Source organism: Heloderma suspectum, chromosome 1 (assembly GCF_057233095.1).
Source record: "Heloderma suspectum isolate Gila_16-S chromosome 1, 16-S_ref, whole genome shotgun sequence".
NCBI classification, from domain to species: domain Eukaryota; kingdom Metazoa; phylum Chordata; class Lepidosauria; order Squamata; family Helodermatidae; genus Heloderma; species Heloderma suspectum.
Window position 1 is genome coordinate 413,798,582 of NC_139458.1, and position 19,455 is coordinate 413,818,036.

General features: G+C 43.4%; 1 protein-coding gene across 5 annotated transcripts in view; it reads right to left on the bottom strand.

The window, feature by feature from the left end:
* The window catches only part of LOC146360172 (cullin-9-like), a 97,689-nt gene that overhangs the window by 5,483 nt on the left and 72,751 nt on the right, over positions 1-19,455 (bottom strand). For 4 of the 5 annotated variants that reach the window (XM_084829029.1, XM_084829028.1, XM_084829027.1 and 1 more), the window contains exons 28-40: positions 19,042-19,150; positions 18,614-18,810; positions 18,258-18,532; positions 17,812-18,175; positions 17,231-17,371; positions 9,397-9,561; positions 9,129-9,292; positions 5,245-5,338; positions 4,726-4,800; positions 3,261-3,371; positions 1,850-1,967; positions 532-665; positions 275-366 (exon numbers count right to left, since the gene is read on the bottom strand). In XM_084829029.1, the coding sequence (XP_084685155.1) occupies positions 275-366; positions 532-665; positions 1,850-1,967; positions 3,261-3,371; positions 4,726-4,800; positions 5,245-5,338; positions 9,129-9,292; positions 9,397-9,561; positions 17,231-17,371; positions 17,812-18,175; positions 18,258-18,532; positions 18,614-18,810; positions 19,042-19,150 (2,039 nt within the window). Of the gene's footprint in view, positions 1-274; positions 367-531; positions 666-1,849; positions 1,968-2,569; positions 2,632-3,260; positions 3,372-4,725; positions 4,801-5,244; positions 5,339-9,128; positions 9,293-9,396; positions 9,562-17,230; positions 17,372-17,811; positions 18,176-18,257; positions 18,533-18,613; positions 18,811-19,041; positions 19,151-19,455 lie in introns of those variants that run through there. The other variant, XM_084829030.1, reaches the window with a different exon arrangement.

The window sequence follows — 19,455 nt, forward strand, 5'->3', positions numbered from 1 at the left end:
GCAGAAAGAGGATCTCTTCTTTTGCTCACGAAAGCATCTTTCTGTTCCAAAGGCTACTCATTGGGTCACCTGCCATTCCAACCTACCTAACCCATTGTAGAAAAGAGAACATTAAACTGTACAGGAGAAAAAGGGCATCTCCTAATGGACAGAGAAAAAGAGCACCCCACTCAAACTAGATGCTACCCCATACCATATATTGCACTGCATGAATAATATAAAACCCACCACAACCTGGTCCTATTGTCCATGTCATCCCTAGAAGAAAACTCACTCTTTGTAAGCAGGAGTAGCATCAGGCACATTCGATAACTTCATCTCCCTCTGTTCAGAGCCTTGTCGGGTCTGGAACCCCACTCGGAAGTCCTGCCACGAAATAAAAAAGGTCAGAAAAGGATGTAGTCTGGATGCTGGCCCCAAAGATCTCCCTCCTAGGCAAATGGCACCATTAAAAATCCAGACTTGCTTTTACATTATTATTTTTCCTTTTGCCACAACACTGAACAAAACTGGTAAGAACACGGTTGTTACCTGAGTTGCATGCTGCAGAATTGCTAGGAGACGTTCTTGGATCCTGCGAACCAACTCTAGACCCGTATTAAAATGTTCTGCTTTCAGCAGCCGAATGGAGGAGGCAAGATCTTGGCATTGCAGCAACGTCTCTTCTGGAATAAAACGTCAAAACAACATCATCTTTCAGGCTGCAGGTTAAGTAGTAGCAACCACAAAGTAAAGCTGAATCAGCTAATCCAATCTACAAAGTTGCATGCGCGGAGGGAGGTTTCACAGTGCCTCACTTACGGTGGATTTCAGATCAGTCCAGAAAAGCAACACAAAAATGTGGAGATACCCTCTTGTCCCAGTTTTTCTAGCTTGGATACTGAAGGCCTATCCTCAAGTATGCATGAAATATCCCACAAACTGCTGTTTTTCAGAGTGCTACAGCCTTATGTACCCTCCTCTTTTGCCTGTTATGGGGTAAAACAAGAGTCCTGCTGGCCACAGCAGATAGAGGAGGGAAGTGGGAAAGGGGACTGGAGGAGGAAAGTAGAGTATTGGGGCAATAGTCACAGTAGCTACATCCTGTCTCCTCTTTTTGGACCACTTAAAAGGTACAAGGCCCCATCTCCAGACAAGGATCCAACAAACCTACTTGAACACGATGCACTACAGCCACAATTAACAAGAGAAAACTCATCAAACTCCAGTAATCCTCCCTCCTCCTGTCTTATCTGCTGCAGTTGGCAGCTTTGGATAGTGAAGGAGGGAGGAAGAGACACACTGGACACATTTGGAGCCCTCCATGTCACAATATGGAATGAAGGCTTCAGCAAAATTTGTTCCTCCTCTCAGAGATTGTGCAGCATACATTACTCACGAGAAACAAGCCTTGAAACTCCAGTAGTCACCATCTTACAACTTGCTCTCTGATAGCTGCCCCCACTCTCACAGAATGCAGGCTTGAAGGATGGCTGGGTTTCCTTACTAATATAGCAAGTTTAATTCTAACCCTAAGCACTTCTACTAACTAATTTTCATAGATAACATTATTTAGTGCTTATCAGACTGGGAATAATGGGCTGAACCACCCAGGAAATCACTATGGGGTCTAAGTATGTGCAGGTCAACATGTCATAATAGAACTAACAGTCTGGACTGCGCATTATGTCACGAGAATCATAGCACTTTAGTTGGTAATTTATTTATTTTTAATTATATACCTAAGCTTTTAAAATCTCATGTGATACAGAGCTGAATATTGTCCATATTGCCAGCATCCTTTGAACCTGTCTTTCAAGGCTGTGGCAGCCATTTGCATGATAGTATAGGCTCATTCACTTTTACTCACCCAAAAGGATCTGCAGAGCATTGGTGTGCAGCTCCAGGTTCTCAGATTGTTGCTCCATGATATCCATCTTTTCAGTGTCTTGGTTATAGTAGCTGTACACACAGGAGTAAGCCAGCACCTGAAAGAGAGCACATACCACAGCACCACATACATTTTAGATAGACAGAGAGACATGGTGGAATCCAGCTAGTGTCTCCTGCCAATGGAAGGCTTCTGTTACCTGGCCCTACTTCATTAACTATCCTGCTCTGTGCTCCTTCTGCCAAAATCATAACTAGAATGGAGCATCCATTTATGAACACATGACTGCAAGGGCACAGACAACTTAGGGACAACTCAGAAGAGAAAACTAGCAGGGCTGATAAGGTCATTAGTCAAAATCAGAAGAACTAAAGGCTTATCTACACAAGGATATTTGTTGTCAGTGTAGATTCTAACAGGTTCTAAAGGACCATCTGAAATGCATCTTCTGTAGTGTGAGGATCAGTAAAGGCATGATGTTACCATGTTAAAAACTGCATGGTTTCAAGGACAAAATTTCTGAGGATGCATTGACTGAAAAAACCCTGAATGTTGTGATTGCTGCCTGTAGAGTGAACTTGTGTTCTTGCTACCTCCACTCCTTTGTCCACTCCAAAGGGGAAGATATTTATTGCCTTTCCTTCTAACACTTCACTCAGATGAACTGCTACAGTCCCCCCATAAAGATATTGTTTTTACCTGCATTTTTGTATACTTGTTTTTAAGGTTTTATGATTGTTGGCCACCCTGGCTGCCATTTTCTTGGTGGAAAGGTGGGAATGAATGAATGAACATGCAAAAGTAAAAGATTCAATACGTTATGAACGCACAGGGGTGAGAATATTGAAAGGTGTTTGAAACTAAGTCATGCCCCCAAGTCTCAACATACAGCCCACTTGACTTGGAATAACGCAGCACCCACTCACATAACATATGCTTCCAATACAGTGGAAAGAAATAAACCTGAAAAAATACTACTCAGAACATGGGTAGATAGAGAGGGTTTAAAAATACCTTACAACCCACTACTAGGCAAACTTCCATTATTTTGCACTGCTGTTAAGTTAGGCTGTTACCTACAAAGGTCATGCCACAATATATCTGTCTCTAAAATGCCATTAGTAGTTTATTTTTCTACCATGAATTATAAATTATCTCAAACTCTTTTGCATCTATCCTCGAACCTCCCCTCTCCCCACAAAATACAGTTCTTCAAATTATCTGAATTTTGTTGATCCCCTTAAACCTTTTTTTTAATTAAAAAAATGAGTTTGAACTGTAATGGCTGCTGCCAGAAAGAGAATGAAGGAACTGCAACAGAAGAGGAGAAAGACAGAGAGGAAAGCCATGTACATGGTTCCCACAGCAACTCTCTGAATGATAAACTTACTTTTCGTGCCTGTTCCAGCATTTTGCAGGCATCAACAACAAATGTCAAAGTCCGAATCTGTGGCACATCACTGACTGTGGAAACCCTATTTCGCAGGTTCATGGCAAATTCCTGCAATGAAAGAGAAGTCTCAGCTCTCCTGCTGTCTACACTTTATTAACCGCGCTACTTGGAAAGTTTTCCTGTGATCTACGTGCGCACAGATGTACCCCCCGCCCAAAGTAATAACTTACCACCAGCTGACTATGGCCACCTATCCATCATCACTTCAGCATAGGATCTTGTCCTATCTCTACAGTGAGCAATCTTTCAGCCTAGTTGTTCTGTTTGGCAAACCAGCTGACTGTTCCAGGCAGGCAGACACAAATTCCACATGACACAAAGAGGTTTCTTCTTTGCAAACAAAGGCCAAAGTGGTCTTCATAGACAATGTCTACAACTAGAACTAGGACTAGCTACCTATGAATTATTCTTGCTCACCATGATCGGTAAAGCTTGATGAAGAGGAGGCACCTGTTCTCTTTGGATATTCATAAATGCTAGTTTGGAGGAAAACAACTGCAAAATAGATATGGAAAGCAGCTGCTTCATAAAGCTGCCCATAATAGCATATTTATTTTTAAGTACTTGATCAACTATCTCCTCCTTAACTGTAGTCAGAGATCAGCCAACATCTGTCCTCTACCACTGACATTGAGCATGGCATAACTAGTTGCACAACACTGAAGGTAATTCTACAAAACTCTGTTGGGTTGCAGAGTTGGCTTCACATATGGAAAACTCAAAAATGATGCTTCGTGTAGCCCTGAAACAGCAGCGAGAGAGACAAGCCTTTGAAACCTGGTGCTCTCTTAAGACTTCTCAGAGCTCTCTGAGAGTTGCTTCCTCTCTAATGTCTGCCCTCCCCAAACTGAAGTGGGTTATGCTGAGGGGAAAAAATCTTCAGCCCAGAGCACTTACAGCTCAGCTCTTGTGTCTGAGGTGGTTGTTCTGAGGAAGATATTTGCAGGGGGAGGGGGATTGTTAAGACCCTTACTACCAAAACTGGGGAAGAGTGAGAGCGCCATACCCTTTTCACCCATCTAAATGTTGAGAGGTGAAAACCTTTTGAGTGGTCTTAAATAAAAGAGAGGGGGAGGGGGAAACTTTAATTGTGCACCCTTCCTACAAAGATGAAAGCTGCAAGAGTCCTGCTCTCCTGCTAAAAGGCAGAAGCTACCTGGAGGAAAGGGCTACTTTCCACCTCCTGGTATCAAGAAGATTTAATCTCAGTCTTCTGATGTTGAGGCAAAGCAATAAATCTTTCCTGACTGCTTCTCCTCACTGGATGAGGTCATAGCATATTACTAGGTCTTGAACTGCACTCATTGACTAGAGTTGTTTATGGCTACATAGTCCAAGATGACCTAGGTGTAAAGAAACAGTTGGTAAGATGCAGGTTCAAAGACAGAGTAGTGATTCTCACCCTTGCCTGATGATGGAAAGTGCACCTTTCATTATAGTCTTGGAAACGCTTCTCCTGTCGAGCTGCTTTGCTCACCTGAGAGAGAAAAATGGGAGTAGAACAAGCTAGAGCAACAACACGAACTATTTGTTTGCTTTTTTAAAAATTCTAGACCAACCTCCATCCAAAATGAATTCCAGGGCAGTGTATAGGCATAAAAGTTCAAAATTACAAGTACATTACTGTTTTTTTAAAAATTAGCCAACATAACAGTAAAAACTGATATGCAGCAAACAAAATTATACTACTGGCAGAAGCAATATAATCAATTAAAATGCCTGAGCAAATAATAGTGTCTTGACTGGCACTGAAAAGACTGTCAAATCAGCACCAATCAAACTCCCTTAGGGAGGCTTGCTCCAAAGTTGTGCCACCACAGGAAAGGCCCTTTCCTCTGTATATACATAATGCTCTTCTCCTACTGATGGTACTCAGAGAATGGCCTCGTGTATGCTCTGTACTCTGTAATCATACACTCACCATAGCAGAGCAGTTGTAATAGTCCTTGTGGGTTGGTTTCCAAGGCTTCAGGCAACGCCAGCAAAATCCATGGTTACATTTGGCACAAGTCATACTGCATGTAACAGAAACAATGGCAAGTTTAAGTTGCGGCCCACAAGGAAACTCTGCCTTGGCAAAAGGGAGCTTCAGGGATGTTTAGTCTCATGGACACACTGATGAGTGAAGACAACGAGTGAAATCGCTAGCTTTTGGACAGGAGCTTCTAAGAATAACTCACAGTTCACACTAAAACTAGAGAGGTTTGCCTGGCACTTACGTTGTACTCCTTTCGGCGTCAAGTGAAGACCTTTTGTATTTTCCCAGCATTTTCGTTCTACTGTTTTAAATGTATTTTAAATCTCTGCATTGCTGCTAGGTGTTATTCTGGTTGTATTTTTATATTGTAGTTTTAAGCTTTCATATTTTGTATTGTTTTATGCTGTAGCTTATGGTTTTCATTTTTGTGAACCGCCCAGAGAGCTTTGGCTATTGGGCGGTATAGAAATGAAATAAATAAAGTAATTCAAGAATTGCAGTCGGGGCCAGACTATTTTTAGGATTACAGAATTACATGGCCCTATTAATTGTGATACAATTCTCAACCTCATCAGCTATTGCTCTATCTGAATGGGTCAATTATGTTTCTCTTCTGATTGGTCAGTGACCTCACTATACATCTGGGTCAACCCGAGCAACCAAATTGCTGATCCACCAAACACTTCCTTGTTATTTTGAGTTTACATTGCGTCAACACTTTAAATTGACAAAATACTAGATTTAGTCTTCATGGGTTAACAGTTTACTGGGACTGGCCTAGTTCACATATTCATCCAGCTCTGATCTGCATTGGTCCACTGCCTAGGCCTGTAATTTCATACCAAAAATTCACTACAGACAAAGGAAAGAACCACTGCTATATCTTGGGCATTTTGCAAGCAATGCTGAGAGCAACACAGATAAAACTGCCAAATCTATTCCAGTATAAGAGCTTGCTTTCGCTTTTATTTGACTGCCAAACTTAAAATATTCCAGCTAAAAAAAATTATGTGCAAAGTGCTGATTCTGAATTTCAGTACAGTAGGTAAATAAATAAATCCGAATTCTGAATAGTGTTCAGAGATCAAAGGGGAAGAGAAGAAATATGGCAGAAAAAATAGTTGCTGGGTAGGGATAAGAATGTTACATATAAGAAGGTGACATATATGCAGATAGTTTTGATGCAGGAACCTGGGGGGAGGGCTAGCGCAACAGATTATCAAAAGGAGAGAGGGGAGAAAAATAGCACTGAAGACAGACAACGGGAACCGCTAGAAATTATATTTTCTTTCAAAACCTGATCAGAATTAAGGACCATGTGACGCTCTCACAGCAACTGCCCAAAATGTGGGCAATGAAAGCACTAACTAAAATGACAGCAAATATTTCTTAAGCCCTACCTGAAAGTTATTCCCTCCATCTGATTAAGACTGCACGAAGAGAGAGTGTGGGATTGCATGTGCTGGCTCCACCCCCACAAGCTCACTCCCACACACTGGGGGCTTGTCTGTAAAAGGGAAGTCTGCTGAACACACATAGGCTCTCCCCATGACTGGGTATCCTGTATGATTGGGGTCCCCAGTCCCCTTTTCAGACAAACCCTCGATGCATGGAGAGCATGGTGACGGGGCTGGCAGGTGATGCGATGGCAGGGCCAGTGTGTACAGCCCCCTTGTCTCTCCACATGATCTTAACTGCATGGAGGAAATAACACCCAAACAGGGCTTTAGATGTTGTCCTACCGAGTTTCCTTAACTCCAGGATGAAAAAAACTACTTACATTTGATAAAACTCAAACTAAGGCTAGAGGTTAGACATGCAACTTTGGTACTGATAAGTGCAACATTATATTTATATATGGCTTTTTCACTTGAAGCATTCAAAGCAGTGTACAGAAGAAAAAAAATCACATTCAATTAATGCAGCAAAATGAAAACATGCAAAAGCAGTTCACAACTATCTGTCCTGTATTGATTGTTAGAAGGGAAATGGGGGTAGGACTGATTCTTCATCATCTCATCCAGTCAAACTACACAAAAATTAGTCAGGGGAAAAACAGAGGAGCAGCTTGAGTCTCCTCTGAGGGGAAGCCACATGATACTGTGAGAAGATAGCTTCAAAGGAATCAAAATGTGCCATTCCAAGCATGTTTTAGAGAGGTAGCAGAAGAAATGAAACGGATCTGTGACCTCAAAATTCCAGCATGGGAGTAAACACAATCCCTTGAGGAAGGCTGTACATATTTACAGTAAGTGAAAGCACAAACTGGAATGGCAGGTGCTTCTCACACTATCCACACAAGCAAAAGTAGCAGCTAAATGCAGCTGACCAATGTGGTCAGCCTTTTGATATTTCAAGGTGTCAAAAGCTCAGTTTCACTAAGCTGTCAGAGAAACGCAAACACAACAGGCATCGTAAGCAGAGGTTTCCAAAAGTCAAGTGGTAAAAATGGACGTCCCTCCCATAAGTATGAGCACTCAGGATTGGATCCAATGCTGGCCACCCACCAGCAAAATAGATGCCCCCTGCAGCCCCTGTGTGCCCCCAAATCTGCTCTGCAGAGTTGGAGGACCCTCTACAGCAGATCTGGGGGCATGGGGCGGGGGAGAGCAAAGGGAAGTCCTGTCCACTCATGTAATGTTGAATTTAACCCTCAGAGCCTAATGACAAAAGAGTAGCCCGACATTAAGTTAGCCTGACATCTCTTTCCCAACTGCAAAGGGCTCTCAGGAGTAGGAGGAGCTTTGTAGCAGAGAAGGGGCAGGGGAAAAGGGAGTGCTGAACCCTTCCCTTGCACTCCTCAAGCTGTTCATGATTCTTCCAGACCCATTTTACTCCACATATACAGCTTTGAGACCAAGGTTTCAGAGGAGAACAGCCAAGAGCAGAAGCATTAAAGCACCACCTTCCCCTCAGTCTCTTCCCCGTTCCAAAGTGCCTCCTCCTAAGGGCACTTTGCGGCAGAAAAGATGCCATTTGGCTAACATTACATGTGGCTGCAGTTTAATATACAGTTTGGCCCTCAGAAGCCTCAAAGAAGGATTTTATATATACTAACAAGGTCTGAGCTGCATAATATTTTTAAAAATGATGCTTAGTCCTAATTCAACGACTCTGAATAATGAACACTCCACCACAATCTTGCTGGAAGGTGCTCCATTAGGCAATTGCTCTGTCCATTAAAAGAGACTGCTTCTAGGTCTAAGCCTGTAGTCTAAAAAAAATAAATAAAACATCTTTTAGCTATTAGACTTATTTACGCCTTTGTGTGTGCTAGGCTGTCAGGGTAAAAATCTTTTCTCAGGGTAGATATTAACAGGCCACAAAATCACTGCTTCACCTTTTCTTCAGTGAATGACAGAACTTTCCTTTCCTTTAAGTCCCCACAGCAAGACACTTTCCCCTCAAAACTCATAGCATTCCTGCATCTCTTTTAGAGGCAGAACTGATTGTAATTACGTCCCTCTAACGTGAGAGCATCTACAGAACAGGGATCAGCATACTCTTGCCACTACTAAGGACTCAGGACTAATTCAAATCTTCACATATTCTACAAATGAAACTGGTAAATCCACTGCACTTAGTTTTTCTTCTTTGTCCTACAGCCTCTTATCTCATGAATGAGCAAGAGGGCACAAGTTGCTGCACTTTGCACTCTGGCAAGAACAATATGGCAGGCCAGATCAACAATCTAGCACGAGTACAACTAACAACGCATCAGCTAACAAGCCAAGAAATATTGAGAAGACCTCCCAACTACCCAAACCTGCTTGTCATTCTTCATTCTTCCACCCTCTAAGCCAACAAGTATACAAAAAGGTACGTACTGCAGACAGCCCTCGTTTTTCTCTATTTGAGCTTGGCAGCTTGGGCAGCGCTTGGAGATGAGTTTGGCCAGGTGCTTGCTTTGGGCTTCCACAGTCATCCCTTCATAGAACCCACCATCATCCATCCACTGGGACATGTGGCTGCAGCTGGCAGGGTAGTGAGCCTGCAAGGAATACAGAGGCTGAGCTGCATGGAGAGCGAACAACCCAGAATAGTAGTCCTGTAAGGATACAGCAGCACTTCCTCCAAGCCTTATCTTAGCCTTACTTCTGGGAAGTTGCAGTTGAAGCAGGAGATCCAAGAGCACTTTGAACAGGCTTCGCCACAGCCAAGGCCTTCCTTGCAGAGAATCTGATCACAACCCTGAGGGTTGGTGCACCAGGTCAGGTTCGAACAACACTCAACGTAACCTCTCAGGAGCGCTTTCTCATACTGCAGAGAGAAATACACAAGTGGAAGCTTGGGGGTTCTCTTACAAGACTGTAGTTAACTATCTGGTAATTAACCTCTCAACTGATCTGGAGCAACTCTATGAGGTTAATTACAAACCTCTGAGCAAAAGATACAAAGGGAACTCCAATAATGCTTGTTACTGAAACTGCCATGGATAAGGGAGATTCACCATCTTTTTATTAAAAAAATATTTATACTTTAAATAAGTTATTACATTTTATAACAACTCTCACAATACTTACTAACATAAATATACCAAGGAGAGAGTGGGAGGGGAAAGGAAGCTGGAGAGGGGATCAATTAAAGCAAATAATTAAAAAAATCAAAAATAAGGTTATACATAGGAGGTCAACATACCATCAGGGGAAGCCCTTATACAGGCAAATCTACATGCAAAATTAGCAAGTCAGATTTCAGGTATTTATGTTTTTAATTGTCTGGGTGAATAAAAACGGAAATGTTTTCCATTTTTTATATTGGTTGAATTACATTTTAATATATTGTCTGTTCTTTGTAGTTTTGAATGTTAAGGATTTATTACCTTATTATTTTTACTTGTATTTCATTCATATTTAGCTATTTTGCCTGGCAATTAGAAGGTAACAAAGTTGACACCAGGCATATTTCCCTGGGGAGGGCATTCTGTAACTGGGGCACCACTATCAAAAAGCCCTTTCTCTTTAATAAATGTTTACGTCCCAGGGCTTCAAGATGATATATTGTTGTTCAGTCGTTCAGTCGTGTCCGACTCTTCGTGACCCCATGGACCATAGCACGCCAGGCCTTCCTGTCCTGCGCTCTCTCCCGGAGTGTGCTCAAGTTCATATTCATTGCATCGGTGATGCTATCTAGCCATCTCATCCTCTGTTGTCCCCTTCTCCTTTTGCCTTCAGTCTTTCCCAGCATCAGGGTCTTTTCCAGAGAGTTTTCTCTTCGCATTAGGTGGCCAAAATATTTCAGCTTCAGCTTCAGGATCTGTCCTTCCAATGAGCAGTCAGGGTTGATTTCCTTAAGGATGGACTGATTTGACCTCCTTGCAGTCCAGGGGACTCGTAAGAGTCTTCTCCAGCACCACAGTTCGAAAGCATCAATTCTTCGGCACTCAGCCTTCCTTACAGTCCAGCTCTTACAGCCATACATTACTACTGGGAAAACCATAGCTTTGATTAGACGGACCTTTGTCAGCAAGGTGATGTCTCTGCTTCTTACTATGCTGTCTAGGTTTGCCATAGCTTTCCTCCCAAGGAGCAAGCGTCTTTTAATTTCATGGCTACAGTCACCGTCTGCCGTGATCTTGGAGCCCAAGAAAGTAAAATCTGTCACTGCTTCCATTTCTTCCCCTTCTATATGCCAGGAAGTGATGGGGCCAGATGCCATGATCTTCGTTTTTTTAATGTTGAGTTTCAAACCAGCTTTTGCACTCTCCTCTTTCACCCTCAACAAGAGGCTCTTGAGATCCTCTTCGCTTTCTGCCATTAGGGTGGTATCGTCTGCATATCGGAGGTTGTTGATAATTCTCCCGGCAATCTTAATTCCGACCTCTGATTCATCCAACCCAGCGTTTCTCATGATGTACTCTGCATATAAGTTAAATAAGCAGGGTGACAATATGCAGCCTTGTCGTACTCCTTTCCCAATTTGGAACCAATCGGTTGTTCCATGTCTGGTTCTTACTGTTGCTTCTTGACCCTCGTACAGGTTTCTCAGGACACAGGTAGGGTGGTCTGGTACTCCCATCTCTTTCAAAATTTGCCAGAGTTTGTTGTGATCCACACAATCAAAGGCTTTAGCATAGTCAATGAAGCAGAAATAGACATTTTTCTGGAATTCTCTTGCTTTCTCCATGATCCAGCGAATGTTGGCGATTTGATCTCTAGTTCCTCTGCCTCTTCGAAACTCAGCTTGTACTTCCGGTAGTTCACAGTTCGCATACTGCTGAAGCCTAGCTTGTATGATTTTGAGCATCACCTTGCTGGCATGTGAAATGAGCGCAACTGTGCGGTAGTTTGAACACTCTTTGTCGTTGCCCTTCTTTGGAATTGGAATGTAAACTGACCTTTTCCAGTCTTGTGGCCACTGTTGAGTGTTCCAGATTTGTTGGCATATTGAGTGCAGTACTTTAACAGCATCATCTTTTAGGATTTTAAATAGCTCAGCTGGAATGCTGTCATCTCAGCTAGCTATGTTGTTACTAATGCTTCCTAAGGCCCAATTGACTTAACTCTCGAGGATGTCCGGCTCAAGTTCAGTGACTGCACTATCATGGCTATCAGGGACATTCAGATCTTTCCTGTATAGTTCTTCTGTGTAATCTGTCCACCTCTTCTTAATCTCATCTGCTTCTGTTAGGTCCCTGCCTTCTTTGTCCTTTATCATGCCCGTCTTTGCACAAAACGTTCCCTTGAAATCTCCGATTTTCTTGAAGAGATCTCTGGTCTTTCCCATTCTGTTGTTTTCCTCGATTTCTTTACATTGTTCATTTAAGAAGGCCTTCTCGTCTCTCCTTGCTATTCTCTGGAACTCTGCATTCAGTTGGATATATCTTCCCCTTTCTCCCTTGCTTTTCGTGTCCCGTCTTTCCTCAGCTACTTGTAAAGCCTAATCAGACAGCCACGTGGCTTTCTTGCATTTCTTTTTCTTGGGGATGGATTGAGTTGCTGCCTCCTGAACAATGTTACGCACCTCCGTCCATTGTTCCTCAGGCACTCTGTCTATCAGGTCTAATCCCTTAAATCTATTCCTCACCTCCACTGTATATTCATAAGGGATATGATTTAGGTCATACCTGAATGGTTGAGAGGTTTTCCCTATGTTCTTCAATTTAAGCCGAAATTTTGCAACAAGAAGCTCATGATCTGAGCCACAGTCAGCTCCAGGTCTTGTTTTGAATGACTGTATAGAGCTTCTCCATCTTTGACTGCAAAGGACATAATCAATCTGATTTCGATATTGACCATCTGGTGATGTCCATGTGTTGAGTTGTCTCTTGTGCTGTTGGAAAAGAGTGTTTGCTATGATCAGCGTGTTCTCTTGGCAAAATTCTATTAGCTTTTGTCCTGCTTCATTTTTACACCCAGGCCATGCCTGCCTGTTATCCCGGTGATTTCTTGACTTCCTACTTTAGCATTCCAATCCCCTATGATGAAGAGGACATCTTTTTTGGGGGTTAGTTCTAAAAGGAGTTGTAGGTCTTCATAGAACCCATCAACCTCAGCTTCTTCGGCATCAGTGGTTGGGGCACAGACTTGAATTACTGTGATGTTGAATGGTTTGCCTTGGATTCGTACTGAGATCATTCTATCGTTTTTAAGATTGTGCGCCAGTACTGCTTTTCTCACCCTTTTGTTGACTATGAGTGCTACTTCATTTCTTCTAAGGGATTCTTGCCCACAGTAGTAGATATGATGGTCACCTGAATTAAATTCGCCCATGCCTGTCCATTTTAGTTCGCTGATTCCCAAGATGTCGATGTTCAATCTTGCCATCTCATGTTTGACCACCTCCAGCTTACCTTGATTCATTGATCTGACATTCCAGGTTCCTAAACAATATTGTTCTTTACAGCATCGGATGATATATTACAGTCAGACAAAACAAAAAAAATTACAGAAAGTTCAAGAGAACAGGGGAATGATGTTAAATCAGATTATATATAGTAATATGAAATCCCCAGAATATTTTCAGTATTTCCAACTAATGGAAATATTTCCAACTAACCTAGGAGAAAATGTACCAAATTTGAAACGTTATATATTAGAATTCATAAGTTTTATTATCTAAAATCTATAAGGTAGTGTTGATATCTGAATATCGTGGGAAAATTGGTTTAAAACAAGATAGGAACCCATTACAGGGACCAGGTTATCTGTTGGAAAATACTTTACATTAACTCTAGCTTTTTCACCAAATGTTTTCAAGGAGAGGTACTACCAAAATTTGTATCACTGGTATCTTACACCAGAGAAAATAAACAAGATCTGCAGGGTAAGAAATCTGACATTGGTAATTATAAAGCCAACTTTATACATAATCTGGTGGGATTGTCCGTTTATTTGTCAGTTGGATTCTGCCCTATATGTTTAACTACAAGTCGATACTAGTGCTAAGGTAAATTACATTGTACTAGCATAAGTGACCTCTAGCACAATGCCAATAGCATATACTGGTGCAATGGGTTTTCCGGGGAATGTAATTTTCATTAATGCTAGTGTCAACTTAGATATTCCCCATAGCTAGAATAACCAGTTGTATTATCTCACTAACCCCAAAGTCGGATTGCTTGGTACCTTTAAGGATCATGTCAGAAAACTAAAGATAACTATTAGTTGGGAATATGCTTTTAACCGAAAAAAATCTTGTGTGGTATCAAATGGAAATTAGACATGTTCTCTTGATACAAGAGTGGCTTGATAAAATGTAGCATTCAGGCTACATCAGTAAAATTAACAAATGATGCTCAAATTAGATAGAGTTCATTAAGCAAATATCATTTTTATGCATATCTTTAGAAGATGTTGGATTGGCCAATCTAAGTTAAGTAATTATGAAATGTATCTATTCCATATGTATTGCAGCTGGTTTTGTATAGCTCCTTTTCAGAGTCTCTCATTCTTTTGTATAAATTCACAAGGCTTTTATGCCATCACACGCATTTTATCTCTTGTTTTAATTGCAATTGTAGTAGTAAATATGTTTTTTAAAAACCTGAGTTTTGTGGGAAAGATTTTATTTATTTATTAAATTTCTTAATTGCCCATCTGGCCGGTCACCCAGCCACTTTGGGCGATGTACAATGGTACAATTTAAAACAGTAAAATTATACAGTAAAACATTATTTAAAAATACCCTAACCCACCCCAAATGCCTGCCTGAATAACCAAGTTTTCAGTGCGTGGCGAAAGCTCATTAAAGAGGGGGCATGGCAGAGTTCCCTAGGGAGGGAGTTCCACAGAGTGGGGGCCACCACAGAGAAGGCCCTCTCCCTCGTCCTCACCAGCCTAGCTGTCCTGGCTGATGGAACAGAGAGAAGAAGGCTGATCTTGTTAAGCAGTCTGTCTGGTGTTGCTGGAGGTGCTCCTTGAGATAGGCTGGGCCGGAAACGCATAGGGTTTTAAAGGTCAAAACCAACACCTTGAATTCGGCCCGGAAAACAACTAGTAACCAGTGCAACTCCTTCAGCACCGGAGTGATGTGATCATGCCGGCGGCTGCCTTTAATCAGGCGAGCCGCCGTGTTCTGCACCAGCTGCAGCTTCCGAACCGTCTTCAAGGGTAACCCCACTTAGAGCGCATTACAGTAGTCTAAACGAGAGGAGACCAGGGCATGTACTACCAATGGGAGCAGATGGTCGGGAAGGTAGGGGCGCAGCCGCCATATCAGATGGAGTTGGTACAACGCTGTCCGGTGTCAGGAGCGCCCTAGCTGCCTCTTGCAGTCCCCACCAATAGCCAACTCAGGACACAGATGACGAGGAATTCTTTCCGAGACTTTATTCCTTTATTATTTTATGACTCTTTCAGAATACTAATCACTAGCAACAAAGCAAGGAACAGCACCGGGGAAAGATAGCAGAGTAGCCAAAGCTCCAGGTAAGGCAGCTGGTCCTCGTTTGAAGGAGAATCACGGGAAGACCCTGAACTTATGGGCTAGGGAGAGATCCTCCCTCTTTCCCTTGGGTCCTCGGGACGCGACCGTTGTCTGCGCACAAACGAGCGCTACACCTCCTTTCCGCATCCTCCATCTGTCGTCGCTCCCTGCGTCTGCGCCGAGCGTCCAGCAAGCCCCCCTCCAGCACTCTCTCACTGCCAGGGTCACTATCTATCCCAGGAATGCTGGCAGGAGGTGCTGCCAGCTGCTGTGCTTGTGAGAGATAAGCGAGCTCCTCTCCCACGGATTGCTGTTCCTCCTCAGAATCAGAACTGCTCTGGGGCTCTATTGGCTCAGTTTCCACCCTGACATCCGGCTCATGGCTGACACCTGAACCTCCATGGACAGCTGGGAGTCTAAAATGACCCCCAGGCTGTGGACCTGGTCTTTCAAGGGTAGCTGTACCCCATCTCCCCAAGATGGAGAGTAGGGTCCAATTCAGGAGATTTGGGCTCAATTCCTGGCTCTGACAGTAGTGCATATTGAACATACACTTATTCCAAAATAGTAATAGTTAACAGTTCCTCACGGTCTCAGAAAGTAGACAACCAATCTAACAAGCTCTCACTAAGGAACATGAGTAAGCAATTGCTCTTCTCTATGACTCGATTCCCAATCTGTAGAACTGGTAAATTCCTTTCTCCTTCCCATTCTTTACCTGCCCGACCTATTTAGATGGCAAGATCCAGAGTAGCTACTGTAAGAAATGAGTTTCCCTTTCTGAAAGTGATAGTGTCATAATTAGTTCTACCCCTGCCAAGATTCCAGGGTTTGGTTCTTGGTTGAAGAGCATGGAGATGCTACTTTCCCTATAATTTTTTGAAGTTTCATCAAAAAGATTCTAAATTCCAGAGAAGATTCTAAAATCCAGAGAGCATTCTAAAATCCAAAGAAGATTCTAAATTCCAGAGGAGAGCTGAGATTAATAAAACCAATAGCACTTTAGAGGACTACTTGGTATTTCCTTCAGAAGGCAGTTATCTGTCTCCCATAATTCCAATCACAGATGCAAAGTTTCATTTCCAGATGTGTATCTGTTGACCTATAAATACTGAAAACGTTAGATGTCCTATCAACCTGAGTGTCAGTCAGAACACTATCTGAGAATAGCTAATCTAATCCCTTCAAGAAACAAGAAATATGATCTCCTTGACATATCTTGACAGGACTGTATATATTCTGAAATTCCATGATCACATCATGTAAGTGTAAAAATTGATACTGCGCATGGAATTCAGTATCCTGAGAATCTCAGCTTTAATGTTTTTTTCAAAAGGGATGCATTTCTAGAGCATGTGGGGCTATGCAATTCTTGCTGGCATATCAGAACCACATGGATATGTGAATGCTCAGCAGAATTTCCAGTGATCAAGAGACAGGACTTCCATCCCCACTGCTCCTAATTAGCACAACCAGAATTATGCAAAATAAGCAAACATACCAATTTGCAAAATGCATAAAAAGGGTGACTTTGGCTATCTTTAGCACACAAACATTAACTAACAATGCAGAAGTTTCACTTTGTTTTCTGGATGCAAGGTATATGCAGCCCTAGTAATAAATTTGAAGGGACTTAGTCCTGTTCCCTACCCAAGTAGGGCCAAGCACCCATCAGATCATCCCAAGGAGTCCTGAACACAGCATCTAACAAGTGGAGATGAAGTGCCAGGAAAGACAATTGCTCCAAACGCCTCATGCAAGTTATCATGGAGATGAGACAGCTGGGAAGTCTTATGATTAATGGGAGGTTTGGCATACATGGCATAAATAGATTTAATGGCATGACCTATTATGGCAGATCCCAAGCTACAGGACAAAACAGATGTTCTCTCATAAAGACAAGGCTGGGTCTTCATGGTCACCTTGAAGCTCTCACATAGGGTGTCCAGTCAGTCTTTCAATGAATCAAGTCTGTGCATTAGAACAGCCTTCCTCAACCTGGTGCCCTCCAGATGTGTTTGAGTGCAACTCCCATAATCCCCATTAGAAGTACTATGCCTACCTTGGCAATGACCTCCTTGGAGGAAATGATAGAGCGGATAAAATCAGTAGTGGGCTGTGCAGGGCAATCAGAGATGGGACACGTGCAGTTCAGAATCAGGTTTTGTTCAATTCGAGTTGTCAAGTATTCATTCCAGCAGGACTAGTTGAAAGAACAATTGAGGGGGAAGAAAATATGGGATAGTTAGATCTAGAGATGTACACAGTATTAAGTACACCACAGGCGGCCAAAACTCCTGGCTGCCCACAAGGGAGAAAATCATTTGCCAAAACGTACAAGTAATTTGAGGGTAAGGATGGACACCCATTCCAAAAGGAGACAATATTCTGTCATGGATTTGAATAGAAATGCAATAGTTTGAACTTCAAAGCAAACTGAGCAGACACAGGGTTAAATGAATACAAGACTGTGTGCAGTTCAAGGAAAAAGCAGGTGTGAAGTACACCTCATCTCCTCTAACATACTCCCCATGCAAAGTGCTGAAAGGATGTGAAAGACTGAAAGTGTGTGTGTGTGTGTGGGGATCCTTTCTCCCTGCCTGAGTACCTGCCACTAGGATAGTAAACCGAGCCAACCCTCACCTTACAGCAGTAGTGCATGCAGCAGAGAACAGGTGGATTGTCTGCTTGACTCAGCTGATTCACACACACTGGGCAGTGGGTGACAGGGCTCGAGGGTGGCTGGGGGTTTCGCACTTGCAGCCCTGATGAAAACAGTAGCAGCTCTGGATCCTCCGTATAGCGCTGAATCAGAACATCCACATTCCATTTACAGTGTATCAGCAGGTGCTGTGCTATATCTGCAGTCATGCTTAGAGTATCCGAGACCCTCTGCACTGTCTGAGTCATCAGCAACCCAACCTCTTCTTGGTTCATTGTGCGTCCCATGGGCAGCAGCACCGTCTCCATCAGCACCTGTTCTGTGCCAAGGCCAAAGGCGTCCAACCTGGCAACAAGAAAGGCCTTATCAACAGCATGCAGACAGGGTCCTGTTCCTGCTATTGTACATAGTATGTTAAAAAAAATACCTGAAAGGGGGGAATTCGTTGCCTGTATCTGTCCCCAAAGGGGCCTTTTTCTTCTGGCAACCTGTGCTCTGAAAGATGAGCTGTGCTTGCCCCCGGTGAGGTGTGCTGGGCTCTGCAGAGATGTACTCCAGGAGTTGTGGGCTGTCTTCCTGACGCCGGATGTAGCTCTGGCTCAGCAGATGCAAGATGCAGGACAGGACATCAGTGCTGCTACAACAAAAGCTCAAGAACTTCAGAGCTGAGCCAGACTCCCATTTCTGGCAGGCATCAATCACCTGGGGGAGGCAGAGTGAATTAGTCCCTGCTCTGGCTACCAGCTGGACGGAGCTGCAAGGCCAGATCCCTGCACGCCTTACCCTGAACACCAAGTTGTCAATGTGTATCTCCTTCTCCTCTTTCAGGATCTGGATCAGGAGGCAGCAGATGATGTTCCTCTTCCTCTCCAGAGCGCTGCCCTCATTCTCTTCCACATTCAGGTACGTCTGCTTGGGCAACAGCCACTGGCGCTGGCCAGACACCTGGGACGGCGTCGCCTCATTCAGCCTCACGACACCTAGAGCCAAAGGATATGTAGCTTCAGCGCAGCGAAGGCATCTCAGCCTTCCTGAACTCACAGCACAAGCTGCCCTCTGCGATGCCTGGCTGGGAAAGGTCTCTTCAACTTCGCCACCCAAAGCCGGCAGACCTGGCACAGCAAGTGCTCCATGGAAGTAGCGGAAGTAGCAGAAATCCCACCCACCGCGCTGGGTCAAGGTCCCCTAACTGGAAGTCCCGCCGTACTTACTCTGACTCTGGGCCAGGATCCCATTCTCTTTCGTCAGAGGTTTCAATGCATGACTCAGGAGGACAGGGGAGAGACCCGTGGCTTGCAACAGCATCTCCACAGAAACCTCCTAGGACCAACAGAGGGGGGGGGAAGCAAATTGAGGACCCAGAGAGAAAGGGAGTCACAGAGGAGCACGGGGTATTTATGGCCACTAAGTAGGAAGCAATGTCTTTGAGCTTCAAACTGCAGCTGATACCACGCTTCTCGTGTTGCAGAAGATTGAGGAATCCTGGCTGCCTCAGAACTGGTCAGCCTGGGCTCTCACGTACTCTTGAGATTTGGGGGCAGCAAACGCCTGTGTCTGAAAAATACCAGACAACGGGATCCAGAGGCCATCCACAGTCCAAATCTCAGGAGATTCAGGCAAGCTAC